General features: G+C 48.4%; 1 protein-coding gene across 5 annotated transcripts in view; it reads left to right on the top strand.

Annotated features, from left to right (window-relative positions):
- LOC123634131 (T-lymphocyte surface antigen Ly-9-like) overlaps positions 1-13,164 on the top strand; it is a 63,767-nt gene that overhangs the window by 4,860 nt on the left and 45,743 nt on the right. For 3 of the 5 annotated variants that reach the window (XR_006733866.1, XR_006733867.1, XM_045545457.1), the window contains exons 2-3: positions 5,411-5,803; positions 7,398-7,694. Coding sequence is in view for 3 of the 5 variants with exons in the window: in XM_045545457.1 (XP_045401413.1) it covers positions 5,411-5,803; positions 7,398-7,694 (690 nt within the window). In the remaining 2 variants the exon portion in view is untranslated. Of the gene's footprint in view, positions 1-5,410; positions 5,804-7,397; positions 7,695-9,270; positions 9,424-9,621; positions 9,699-9,998; positions 10,911-13,164 lie in introns of those variants that run through there. The other 2 variants (XM_045545458.1, XM_045545459.1) reach the window with 2 other exon arrangements.

Here is a 13,164-nt window from a genome sequence, read left to right on the forward strand (position 1 = left end):
TTTGAAATGGGAACTATGTTTTTAAGCAAGACATAAAATGAAGAAGCCGTAAAGAATTTGATATGTTTGACTTCATGAAATACCATTTTGGCATGGCAAATAGTGCCTAGGTGAAGGTCAAATAAAAAACTATAAAAAACTATATTATATATGTTAGAGAAAAGGCTAATTTTTACAACATGTATCTAACTCATAGAAACCAATGGGAAAAAATGAGAAAGGACACTAGCAGACAGTTCATAGTTCACAGAAAAGGCAATAAAAGTGACTTAATATGACATGATGATGATGATGATGAATTTCATGTATAGAGGAAATGTCCATTGAAATGACAGTGAGATATAATTTTCTCTTATTGAATTTGACAAGGGACCAAACGTTTGATCATTATGTATTGGTGAGAAACCTAAGCATTATTGGTAGAAGTATAGATAGAATCACTCTTTGGAGATAGTTAATAATATTGGTCAAAAGTTCAGATATATGTGCCTTTGATCCATGAGATTCACCCTACTGATTTTTCCTAATTTATACACATCCATGTGTGAGAGGCTGAGATATTAAGATATAAGTGCCACCTTGTTTGTGGTGGCGCGCGTTACAACTGGGCCATCAGGAGCAGCGGGGCACGAGAGCCCCACGAGGCACGGTGTGCAGACAGTCAGTGCAACACGGCGTGCACAGATCCAGCGTGCGTCCCAGTAAGTGCTGCTACGAGACAGGGAAGGAGAGATCGGTGCATAGAGCGTGCTGCGTCTGTGGAGATACACATGTGTGCTTGTGAGAGTGTTGATTATCTCCGGGTAGCTGCCCAGGACACGGATAATGGTGCTGCCTTAGGAGAGGGAACCGGACAATGGGAGCTAGAGATAGGAGAGAGCTAATTTTCAATTCCCTGAATTGTCTCCTCCTTTCATAACCATGTGAATGTATAACCTGATTAAAATAAATTAAAAGCCACTTGGTGTGGCTGAAATGCAATCTCCTGTCCTGAGGACCATTAGACATTTGGTATCTGAAGGAGCTGCTGAAATGTAGGGAGTGGGAATTATGTTCATGCGGGATGGGTGACCTCTTTCCCAGGCAGGGAAACATCAGGAGAAATCCAGCTACAATAACTGTGGCAATTCCATAGCAGGTGGGCCCTATAATAGTAATGATCATAACACCTAAAGGCACACTGTTGAGGGCTTTTAAAAATATATCTTATTTAATGCTTGTGGGAGCCCGTTGAGCAGCAGCAATTATTATCCCCAGTGTTCATATGTGTGTACTCAAGGCTTAGACATTTTAATAACTTGGTAGAGATCACTCAGCCAGTGAAGGGTTCCTCAGGAATCATTCATAGTGTCAATAGGTAGTCCCTGGCTGCCACCCTTCCTGAGTTTTTGTATTCGTTTCCCAGGACTGTCAAACATATCAAACACTGAGTGGTGAAAACAATGAAAATTTACTGTCACACACTTGTGGAGGCCGGAAACCCAAAATCAAGGTGTTGGCAGGACCATGCTCCACTTGAAACCTGCAGGGTTGTGTTAGTCACCTTTAAAACCTACAGGACTGTATCAGTCAGCTCAGTCTACCACAGCAAACAAGAGAAAGTAGTTTTCTCACAGTTCTGGGGGCTAGAAGATCAAGGTTCTAGCCAATTCAATTTCTGGTGCGGGCTCTCTGCCTGGTGTGCAGAGGCTGCCTCCTCACTGGGTCCTCACATGGCCTTTCCTCAGTGCATGTGCATGGAGAGGGCTGGCTCACTTGCTCTTTGGTGACTCTTATTATAAGGACACTAATGGTATTGGGTTGGGCCCCACCCTTATGACCTCACTTACCCTTCCTTCATTAGAGGCCTCAATTCCAAGTGCAGCCACACTGGTTTTTAAAATTTCAACATGTGAATTCAGGGTGAAAACAAATACTCAGTCCATAAAAGGGGACTCCTTCCTTGCTCCTTCCTAGTTCTGGTGTTCGCTGGCAGTCTGTGGTGTTCCCTGTCTTGCAGCTGCGTCGGTCCAATCGTCATCTTCACATGCATCCTCCCTGTGTCTCTTCCCCTCAGCTTCCCTCCGTGCATGTTGGTGTGTGTGTGTAAGTTTCCCCTTTTCATAAGGACACCTGTCATAGTGAAGTGAGCCGCCGCCTGATGACCTCACCTTAACTTGACTGTATCTGCAAAGACTACTTCCAAACAAGGTCACGTTCTGAGGTGCTGAGTTTAGGACTTGAACGTATGTTTTCTGAGGAACACAATTCAATCCATAACAGGCCCCCTTCCCGCAAGAACGTGCCTCCTTCATGGGGGAACCGTAGATTTTGGTCAATATATCTGTAACCTCACCTCACATGCATCCTGGGGAGCAGGGCTGGAGACTAAATTTGTTTTGGTGTTTTTTCTTCTTTATAAATGAATATTGCCAGATGAATCTTTAAATAAATGAATAAAAAATCATTTTGAAAAAAGTCATCAAAAAATATCTTCCAGTCGTTATGAAAATATAGTGTGAGTGGTCTCATTGATGGGGAAGGAAGGAGAAATCAGACCTTTAGAGTTTTTAGGACTGCAAAGTGCCTCTCTGTAGGGAATGTGGGGTGGGGGTGGCCCTGTAGGTGCTGGGGTGCAGTAAGGGAGCTCGTTGTGGTGAGGATGGGCAGCCCGAATTTCTGGTTCTGTGAGGCAGCTGCCCTGGGAAGAGGCCACGTGCATGAGCTGAAAGGGGGTCTCTGCTGCAGTCCCTGCGGCTTCGGCCTCGTTGGGCCTGGGCCCACTACCTGGGCAAGACCTTGGAGGTAGATGGCCTATTCCCTGCAGCTTCAACACCAGGCTGGAAGCCCCTCTCCCTGCCTCAGGGATATTTGATCCTTGCGTGGTCATCTTCTTACCCCAGAGAGATTTAAGGAAGGCCCTGAGCAAGTTTGGCTCACCTGCCTGCCCTCCTGTCCTCTGACCACGCAGGTGCATCTGCCTCCATAGTCGGGGTTTCCGGGCCCAGTCAAGTGGCCACCCTAACCCTGGCTCTCATCCCAGCCTCTCTCCCATGCCCTCCTCCTTGGGGCAGTCTCAAGCCTTGTGAATGGCTTTAATTTGAAGGGACCAGGCCACTTTGATTGGAAGTCCACCTCACTTAGTGCAGATCTGTGGACAGGGAGCCTTGCCCAGAGGAGGTGCAATTGCCAGTCAGAGCTGTGTCCTAGCACTCATTGCAATTAGAAAAGCAGGAATCTATCTGGCTTCTGTTTCAGTGACAAGATCCATTGAGAGCAGCCTCTACTCAGTGGGTGTCACCTGTCCCCATCCCCCCAGCCAGCATGTCATGCTAGGACAGGCTGGACTGGACCTGCTCCCCACTGAGACACCAGGAATCCTGAAACAGGATCTCATGGGAGCACAAAAGCAGGAGTTGGAGCTGGGAGAAGGAGAGCTTGTCTCCCAGCTGCTACTGACAATTGGGCATGGTGTCCTGGGGACATGATGGACCTCGGCTTTGTGTCCTGGCTTGTTTAGAGGGGCCTGGCAGCCCAGCCTCATCTATCTCCCCTCAGTGTCCTTCTGTGGCCTGGGACTCCATGTTGCCCTCAGGCCGCGGGCACTGGGGACAGCGTGGTGTCTGGGGCAGATCCCTGGACTGGGCGTCAGGGGTGGGATGTCGGGGGAGGGAGCTTGGAGGGGCTGGAGGAGACAGAAGTGGCTGGGGACTGAATACCTGCTGCTTCTCCTGGATGGCCCCAGGCAGGACTGGACAGAGCAGTGGCCTAGTGACTCACTGATGTGGGTCCTGAAGGCCTGTGGCCTCGGCACTGGGGGTGCCAAGCTTGGGGTCCCATCAGGGAGCTGAGGGGAGGGGAGAAGGCCTGGCTGAGAGGAGGGACCTGGTGGCCTGAGTCAGTGAATAAGTGGAAACAAAGAAATATCTGGAATACTTCCACATGCGAGTACTGGCATGAGCTGGTCGGTACTTCTGGTGAGAGCCAGGGGCGGGGCCTGATATGGGGAAGAGTTCAGTGATTTGGAGAGAACCGGACACCCTGGCAGGCAGCGGGCAACCCAGGCGGGTCCTGAACTGCTGAGAGGAGGGGATTGTTCTTCCTTCAAGGACAAGTTAGCTCCATGGCACTTTACCCTGGTCCATATTGGTCCTACCTTGGTCCCTAGGCAGGACAGAGGGTCCCCAGCTTCACTGGGGCTGTGTGTCATGGGCAAGGAAAGGATCAGGAGGGGGCGGCACTAGGTGGCTGTGCCCACTGGTCAGGGCTCTGCAGAGACAGCACCTGGGGAAGCCTGACCAGGGGCCTCCTGGGGACTGCTCAGGGAAGTGGTCTCTTGGTGACAGAGACACAGTATTCACCAAAATGTCCACCTGCTCCCCCACATTTTTAATCTCTGGCAGTTAGCAGGCTCTCTGTGGCCAGTTCTGCCCAGAACGATGCAGTGAAAACCTCCACGTGGCTCCTTCGCTGCTGTGGGGGCAGAGGAGGCTGTCAGGATGCTGTGGTTCCATATGGGGCCCCGACAGGTGGTGGAGGCCACACCCCTGTGGGACACAACCCCTCCCTCTCTATTTCTTAAGGGACCTGTAGGGTGAGTAGTATACAAACTCCCTTTGTTCTGAGGCCCTGCATCGTGTACTTGTTTGTTACCGCAGGCGACCTAGCCTACCCTGCCTGCGACACTTCCTAGCAGGAAGGCGAAGGCAAGCACCCATCATTACTGCATTAGTGACCTACTGTGTGACCTGTGACCCCAGAACTTAGTGCCTATAAGCAGCACCATGCTCTGTGTCACAGCTTCTGGTGGTCAGGAACGAGGTGTGGTGTAGCTGGGTCCTGTGGCTTGGGATCTTACAGAAGAAAGTGAAAGTGTGGTCCCAGGTGGCCCCCTGTCCCCTGCCCTGTGGGCCTCTTAACAGAGCAGCTCACAGCATGGCAGTGTGCTTCCCCAGAGTGAGCAAGACAGAAGTCAGAGTCTTGCGTAACTTGGTATCCCTAAGCAACACCCCATCAATTTTCTGTATTGTGTTCCTGGAAGCAGATCACTAGGTGCAGCCACACTCCAGGGGAGGGGATTACACACTGATGTGCAGAGGAGGAGGGAGAGACCTTTGGGAGGCACGTTAGTAGCTGCCTCTTACATTTATGCACTTAGCATGTGCCAGAAAATGTACTAGGTTCTTTTGATCTATGATCTCATTTCATTCATATTATCATTTTGGGACAGTGATGAAACTGACAGTTAGGCAGTTTAGCCTGTTCAAGGTTATACTCCACGAGAACCCCAAATTACTTCCAATTCATTATACTAGGTAGTCTTCCTAGAAAGAAGAATTTTAGATGGATTTGATTAAGAAGAAAAGTTCCGTGGTTCTCTTGTTTGTTCTTGATGGGAAAACACTCGCATTTCCTGTTTCCAATGCCCCAGGTGTCTGCCGTGGTGTGGGTGAGAGTTCTGGGGCAAATGGCTCTGCAGTTAAGGATTCTGGAGCCCACATTCCTCTCAATAGGATCCGAGGAGATTCTGTCTTGTTTGATGTGACCAAGAATCAAGGAGCAATTCTGGAAGTTCAGCCGGAGGAGCTCTCTTGGAGCTTCAGCCCTGAGTCAGACTACACGGTCATGTTTCGAATCCAGAGAGGCGTCCATTCTCCAAGGTGGTTTGGCCTCCAGGATAAATTCAAGCAGAGGGTCCAGGTCCCCAGCTTGACCTCCCTGAGGATTTCAAACCTGACTCTTCAGGACAGTGGGCAGTACCGAGCTCAAGCCACGTTAACGGAAGGAAGAGAAGTTATGCAGGTTTTCCACCTTACTGTCTATGGTGAGTGACACCCCCTCCCTCCAGCCCATGGCTTAACTCCTCCTTTGTCACAGTGGCCCCATGTTGCAGGATTCTATTCAGACACAGCCTTCAGAGTGTACCAACTCCCCTGAAAATAGGGCAAGTGAGGACACCAGAAATGGAGACCAGAGCTGAGATTGATACCAGGGAGAAAATCACTTCAGTGTTTTGGGACGGGAACTGGAAATAGTGAGAAATAGCATTTGTTCCAATAATGTTAATCATCCTTTCCAGGACTAATGTTACTTAATTTGTATAGTAGTTTTCCATTTTCTTTAGAAGAAATTACCATGACTTAGCAGCTTAAAACAATAGAAATGTATTATTTCAGCATGCTGTAGGTCTGAAGTCTGACACAGGTTGCACTGGGCCAAAATCAAGGTGTTGGGAAGCTGTGTCCTTTCTGGAGGCTCCAGGGGAGAATCCATGTTCTTGTCTTTGTCACCTGCTGGGTGCTATCTGCTTGCCTGGGCGTGGCCACCTTCCTCCATCTTCAAAGCCAGCAAGGGTGGGTCGAGTCCTTCTCGACCCCTCTCACCTCCTCTCCCTCTTTCTGTCTCTTCTATGGGTCCTTGTGATTATATTGGGCCCATTCGGATAACCCAGAATAATCTCCCCATTTCAATGTTAGCTGATTAGGAACCTCAATTCTATGTGCTATCTTAATTCCCCTTGCCATGTAACCTAACCTATTCCCAGGTTGCCAGGACTGGAATGTGGAACTCTTTGGGCCACTATTCTGTCTACCACAATTGGAAGTCCACACATATAGAGTCCTCCCCTCTCCTCTTAGCCACAGCCTCAGACTCACTCAGGACTCCACAAACCCAGTTCTCAAAGACTTGACACATATAGGAGAATGTTCACATGCAACACTGCCTAGGACAGCTGTTTCCCCAAGTCTTTCTTTCCCTTAAGTTCCTCTCTGCATAGAGAAATACCCTGCTATGGACAGAGCGAGTTTGCAGCATTAGGTCCCACGTGCATTTTAAGACTGGTTCACAATTCTGAGTCTTCTGTTCCTGTCTGTACCTCAAGTTCAGTGGCATGTTCTAACCATGCTTGGAGATGTTTTTCCTTGTCACTGCCACTGCATCTCCCACCGATGCGTCTACTCTCAGGAGCGAGGGGCTTTCTCTGGCCTCCCAGAGCTGGCCTGAAGTCCTGCCCCAAAGGGCTGTGCAGTCCCAGGCGTCCTCTCAGCTGGAGATGAAGGGGCAGGACCCTTGGCTAGGACAAACCCTTCTGTTCCAGTCTTCTTCCCCTTCCAGCAAAGACCCCAGTTTCTTATAAATAATGGATTTTGAATAGGTGGAGTCCGGCCTTTGTTTCCTTTGGGAGATTTTTCTGACTTGTTCAATCTAGTGAAACCTCAGAGAGCTGACTCAGGGGCTCCCTTTCTTATTGTCATCTGCTCAGTGTTTAGCTTTACCCAAACTGTGTTTTATCTGTGAAACACATCCACTTTTTTGTAGGGTGCATGGCATGGCTTCTGTGAGTAAATGAGGAGAAAGTGTGATGTGTAATGTTCTCTACAAACGAGGCTCCTTTCTTTTGTCCCCTTCTTCCCCAGAGCCCATCCCCCATCCCAACATCCTGGTTCAGTCACTATCCATCGCACTAGGCTGGTGCAATGTCACCCTGGAGTGTAGGGCCCCAAGGGCCACAAGGAACCTGAATGTGACCTGGGAGAGCAGGGGCCTCCCCACAGAGCTGGAGCAGAGAGGGACACCAGGACCTGCCCTCGACCGCTGGATCCTGGTTGTGAGGTTGCCCCCGAGCCAACCCAATGCCAGCATCACCTGTGTGGTCAGCAATCACATGGAACAGAAAAGTGCCACCAAAGATCTTGGGGACATCTGTGCCCAAGGTGAGTGGGAAGGGGCATGTGGAGCTCAGGCAGCACTGTGGCCTGAGGGTCTGGGTTTTTCTCCCTACTATGTGTATTTGTGTCACCGTCCACCTGGTCACCGACTCAGAAGCCTGGGAGTCCCAGTCACCTGATTTCTGCCTTTGATGATCTCTCCCATCCATGTCCTCCTCTTCCAACTGCCAACCAGGTCCCTTCTGGTCCAGGCTGCAGCCTTCCTGTGGCTCTCCCACCCCATCTGTCCTCCAACAGACATTCAGAGTGGGCTTTTGGGAAAGCAGATGGGATTATGTCATTGTCTGTGTCACCTGTGGGAACCTGATTCTAGCCACCCCCTGTATGATTCGGATCTTAGATATTCCTCCACCCACATTGCTGGCCTCACCTACTCGCTTCACACCTAAGTGCTGCCTGTAGTTCCTTGTATGTGTCCTGCCCACTGCAAGATTCTGAACTTCTGGGCATGCTGTGTCCTCTCCCATTAGCTGTCCTGAGATCCATGTCTTCCCCTTCCTGTCTTACTGCCACTGAAGGACTCCTCTGAGGCAGGCAGGCTTCGTGGGGTGAAGACTGGGTGGTGACACAGGGCCCACACTTAAGGGTCTTGGTTTAAAATTCTGCTGTTAGTCAATTTGAACAAGGGCTCCCTGCTTTCATTTTGCTCAGGGCCTGCAAGTGATGTAGCCTGTCCTGCCCTCAGTCACCGTCTCCTTAGGGAACTGTCCATGGCCTCCTTACACTGAGGAGTAATGATGGATTTGTGTCTAGGTCTCCTCTGTAGACTGGACAACCTTAAGGGCAAGGACATGTCTTGTTTTCCTTTGAGTATCTGTGCCAAGCCAGCTTCTGGCAAAGTTTGCTGACAACCAGTGTTCCTGGAATGAGTGAATGACCGGGACCCTGAGTGCAACCCTGTCTTCCCTTCCTCCAGGAGCTGCTGGAGTGTGTGATGTGTCAGTGCCACTTTAAACTGCCTGTGACCCTCTCCCCTGATCCTGTCCTGGAGTCTCAGCTAACACTTAGCATGGCCACAAGGCCCTCTGAGCACAGACTTCTACCTCCCTCTGACCCTTGTCCCAGCTGTGCCCCTGCCCTGCCACAGTGGGGGTGCTGGAAACTCCCAGGGCTGGCGTTTGACACAGTCATTCCTTGTACATGGTACTCCTCATTCCTGTAGTGAACCCTTCTGAATATCTGGAAACTCCTACTCCTCCCTCAAGATCAGTCTACCCACACCTCCTCTGGGAGGCTCTCCCGCAGCCCTAGCCCAAGGTGTAAACCTGTGATGCAGCAGAGTTCCTATATCTGGCAGTTGATATTTTCTCAGTATTCCCTCCTAGGTTATGAGCTGGGTTACAGCATGGACATCGTCTTGTTCATCTCAGTATCCCTGGCACAAGCAGCAGTTCGGTGTCTGGTTGAATGAATGGGCCTGCCATGGTCCTCACTCTTCAGCTTGTTTAGCACACCCCTTCGTGTCCCTCTACTAGCTTTCTCCTTCTGTCACCCCTTGGAAATGTGTATCTCATGTTCTCTCCTGCCTTAATCTTGTTCATTATTTGTATGAGGGAAACAGATTCACATGGATGGGACGTGGGTAGACTACTGGCAGTCATCCTAGGGCCTATTGTGGTTTTGATGTTGATCCTGGGAGCTATATCATACCTTTGGAAGACACATGGGAAGAAGAAGAATAAGAAGACAAAGAAGAAGATGGAACCAGAAAGAGGCAGGTTGCACTTCTCCTTCCAGGCCCAGATACCTCCCCTCCTTCACTAGAATTTGTTCCCCTTCCCCCTGAATGTGGCTGCCAGGGGGTCTCCTGCAGATCGGATGGTACATGTGGCCACGGCTTTGGCGTTCATGGCAGTGGGAGGGATACAGGTGTCCAAGGCACAGATTTAAGGATTGTCTGTGTGTGGCTCAGGTACCCGATTGCAGGAGGACCACAGAGTTGAGGATGATAGCATCCACTATGAAGAGTTGATGAAACAGGAGACTCAGGTGGGTAAGATCAAAGTGATGGCTGGGGCCACTGGCCATCCAGGGCACTGTCAGGTCCCTCACTGCCCTGCACTGGGCTTCCAAACCCAGGCATCTGCCACTTTTGGCCCTGTTGCCTGTTCTTGTATTTCTGGACAATCAACACCATTTAGTAACAAAAAGTTGTAACTGGTGTCAGTGTAATGCTTTCACTTTGGGAATTTCATGAGCAGAGCATGTCAGTGGGCACTGGCTCTGCAGGTTCCTCTGGGGCCACTTTATCTCTCAGCTGCTCCAGGACCCCTCTGTCTTGCATTCCAGGGCATCAGTGTACGCCATGTGGAAGGAAAGGGGCCTATGACTACTGTCTACACTGAAGTCCGCAAACCAGGCCGGGCCATGAATATCATTTAATTGAAGGAAGCAGGAGAATCAGCACCACCGGGACACGTGTGGTCTGAGCCTGAAGCCTGCAGACACCTGCCTCTCCCAGCTGCAGTTCAGCTCCACCCCCCCATTGGTCTATGTTAGCCTGACTTCGCAATCATAAGCTCTATGGGTACTCATGGCCTGGTTACGTTCTGTGACACCTCCCCATACTGTCCTCACTCTCAGGATCCTCACGCCTGCCAGGTGAGGGCTCTTGGTCTGTCATTCAGAAGGATTCTGACTCCTCTGCAAAACCTTCCCAAGGGGACCCTGTCTGATAGTGCAGATAGTAAATCCCCATGACTTCTGCTGTGTTGCTAGTGTGTGTAATTTTGAGAACACAAGCCCAGGTGTGGGAGCTGCACAGAGGTGTTGACTGTGCCCCAGGGGAGGGAGTTAGGACCTGGGTTCTGAGTGCTGAGTTAGGGTCAAAGGAGGCAGCATGGGAGGCGGAAGCTCCCACAGGGACTGGCCTGAGGCTTCCTTTCCAGATCTTATGTAGGCCTCCCTTGGCTGTGTTGAATAGTGTGTGCATGTTTGTGTGTGTGTATTCAGGGGAGTGTCTAGGGCACATCATGCAAGTCAACCAAAGCGCCTTCCTTTTCACCTGTGCTAAGCTGCACCTAAGCCTCAGCCTTAGCCAGTGGACCCGAAGTTGTCTTCCTGTGAAGTGGAAAGAGGAATTTGCATGATCTCAAGCCCTTACCAGCCTGTGCTTTCATTAGGCACATCCTTCTCAAACACTTCGTTGATATTTTGAGCTGTCTGTGCTGCATTGGTTCCATGACTGAACTTATATTTGAAAATAACACAATGTTTTGACTTATCCATGATTTCTCAAAAATTGCTTTAAAAAATTTGAGAGATAATAACAAGCCAAACCATGTGTTTGAAAGAACGAGGATGTACCCTCACAGTAAAAATAAAGCAAGAAGTGTCAAAGCGAAATGCTAGAGATATCAACTCTCGAACTTAGTACTTAAGGAAATCAAACTTTTCATACTTAATAACCCAATAGTAGCATACTGAATTCAATAGCACATTAAAATAAACATACCCCAAGATCAGGTATAATTTATTCCTGAGCTACACGGATGATTCAACATATGGAAATAAACAAATGTGATATAACATATTCATACTGTGAAGGATAGAAATTAATTATATGATCCATACTGGTTGTTAAGGTGGCTGAGAAAGGCACCCACACTCACCTTTTCCACAAAGGAGGACCAAAACAGTGAGTAGATGACCACATGTTGAATGGAGTGTGTTAAGAGGGAACACTGAAATGCAGCAGAGGAGTGACACAATGTCACTTCCTTGGAGGCATGGAGAGATAGGGCCATGGAGCAGCCGGCCTGGCCAGAATCAGCCTGGAGTCTGGGGGAACCCCCCATTTCACAGAAAAGGTAAGTGAGAGATCCCCAGTGGTCCACATTTGCATAGCGAACCCCTGCAATCTTAGCCATGGGAGAACCCCTTGGCCCCTGTGAATCCTGAGACTAGTACAGGAAGCTGTCTGGACTCTATGTGATGGCATGTTCCAGAGAGGGAGTTTGCGTGGGGTCCCACACACCCCTGATACCCAAGCAGCGGCATCACAGTGCAGTTTTGAGAGCCCAATCCCCAGCAAAGCACATCCCACTCTAGGGCCCAAGAGACCCTTCATCTCCACATCTCTGGACTCCACTGACATCCTCTCACATCTACCTAGAAAGCTGCAGTAGATCTAGATAGACATTTCTCAAAAGAAGACATACAAATAGCCAATAAATATTTGAAAAAATGGTCAACATCACTAGTGATTTGGGAAATGCAAATGAAAACCACAATGAGATATCATCCCACCCCAGTTAGAATTGCTATTATCAGAAAGCCAAAAAATAACAAATGCTGAAGAAGATGCAGAGAAAAGGGAACTCTTATATGTTGTTGGTGGGAATGTAAATGAGTACAGCCAATTTGGGGAACAGTGTGGAGGTTTGTTGAAAAACTAAAAATAGAACTACCATATGATACAGCTATCCTACTACTGGCTATTTATCAAAAGGAAAGGAAATCAGTCAAAGAGATATTGTACTCTCATGTTTAAGGAAGCAGCTTCCTTTAAATAGGGAATATATGGAATCTACCAAAGTGTTCATCAACAGATGAATGGATAAAGAAAATGTAATATATACACGATAGAATACTATTCCGTCATCAAAAGAATGAAATACTGTCATTTGCGGCAACATTGCTGGAACTGGAGTCATTATGTGAAGTCAAATAAATGAGGTACAGAAAGACAAATATCAGGTGTAATCACTCATATGTGGGAGCAACAAAGGTAAGGTTGACCTCATGGAGATAGAGAGTAGAGTGATGTTTACCAGAGTCTAGGAGTGGGAGGCGATCAGGAGAGGTTGGTTAATGGGTACAAATATAATGTGAGATAGAAACAACAAGTTCTAATGCTTGATAACACTGTAGGGTGACTATAGTTAATAATTGATTGTATATTTCAAAATATCTAGAAGAGAATATTTGAAATGTTCCAAACACAAAGAAATGTTAAATGTTTGATGTGATGGATATCCTAATAATCTTGATTTGATTGTTACACATTGTATGCATGTATCACAATATCACATGTACCACATAAATTTCTAAAATTATTATGTATTATTTTTTTTTTATTTATTTTTTTTTTTTTGAGACAGAGTCTCACTTTGTTGCCCAGGCTAGAGTGAGTGCCGTGGCATCAGCCTAGCTCACAGCAACCTCAGACTCCTGGGCTTAAGCGATCCTACTGCCTCAGCCTCCCGAGTAGCTGGGACTACAGGCATGAGCCACCATGCCCGGCTAATTTTTTTTTGTATATATATTTTTAGTTGGCCAGATAATTTCTTTCTATTTTTGGTAGAGACGGGGTCTCACTCTTGCTCAGGCTGGTCTCGAACTCCTGACCTCGAGCGATCCACCCGCCTCGGCCTCCCAGAGCTAGGATTACAGGCGTGAGCCACCGCGCCCGGCCTTCTAAAATTATTATGTATTATTAAAAAAGAAAAAAAAC

Source organism: Lemur catta, chromosome 3 (genome assembly GCF_020740605.2).
Source record: "Lemur catta isolate mLemCat1 chromosome 3, mLemCat1.pri, whole genome shotgun sequence".
In the NCBI taxonomy this organism is placed as follows: Eukaryota; Metazoa; Chordata; class Mammalia; order Primates; family Lemuridae; genus Lemur; species Lemur catta.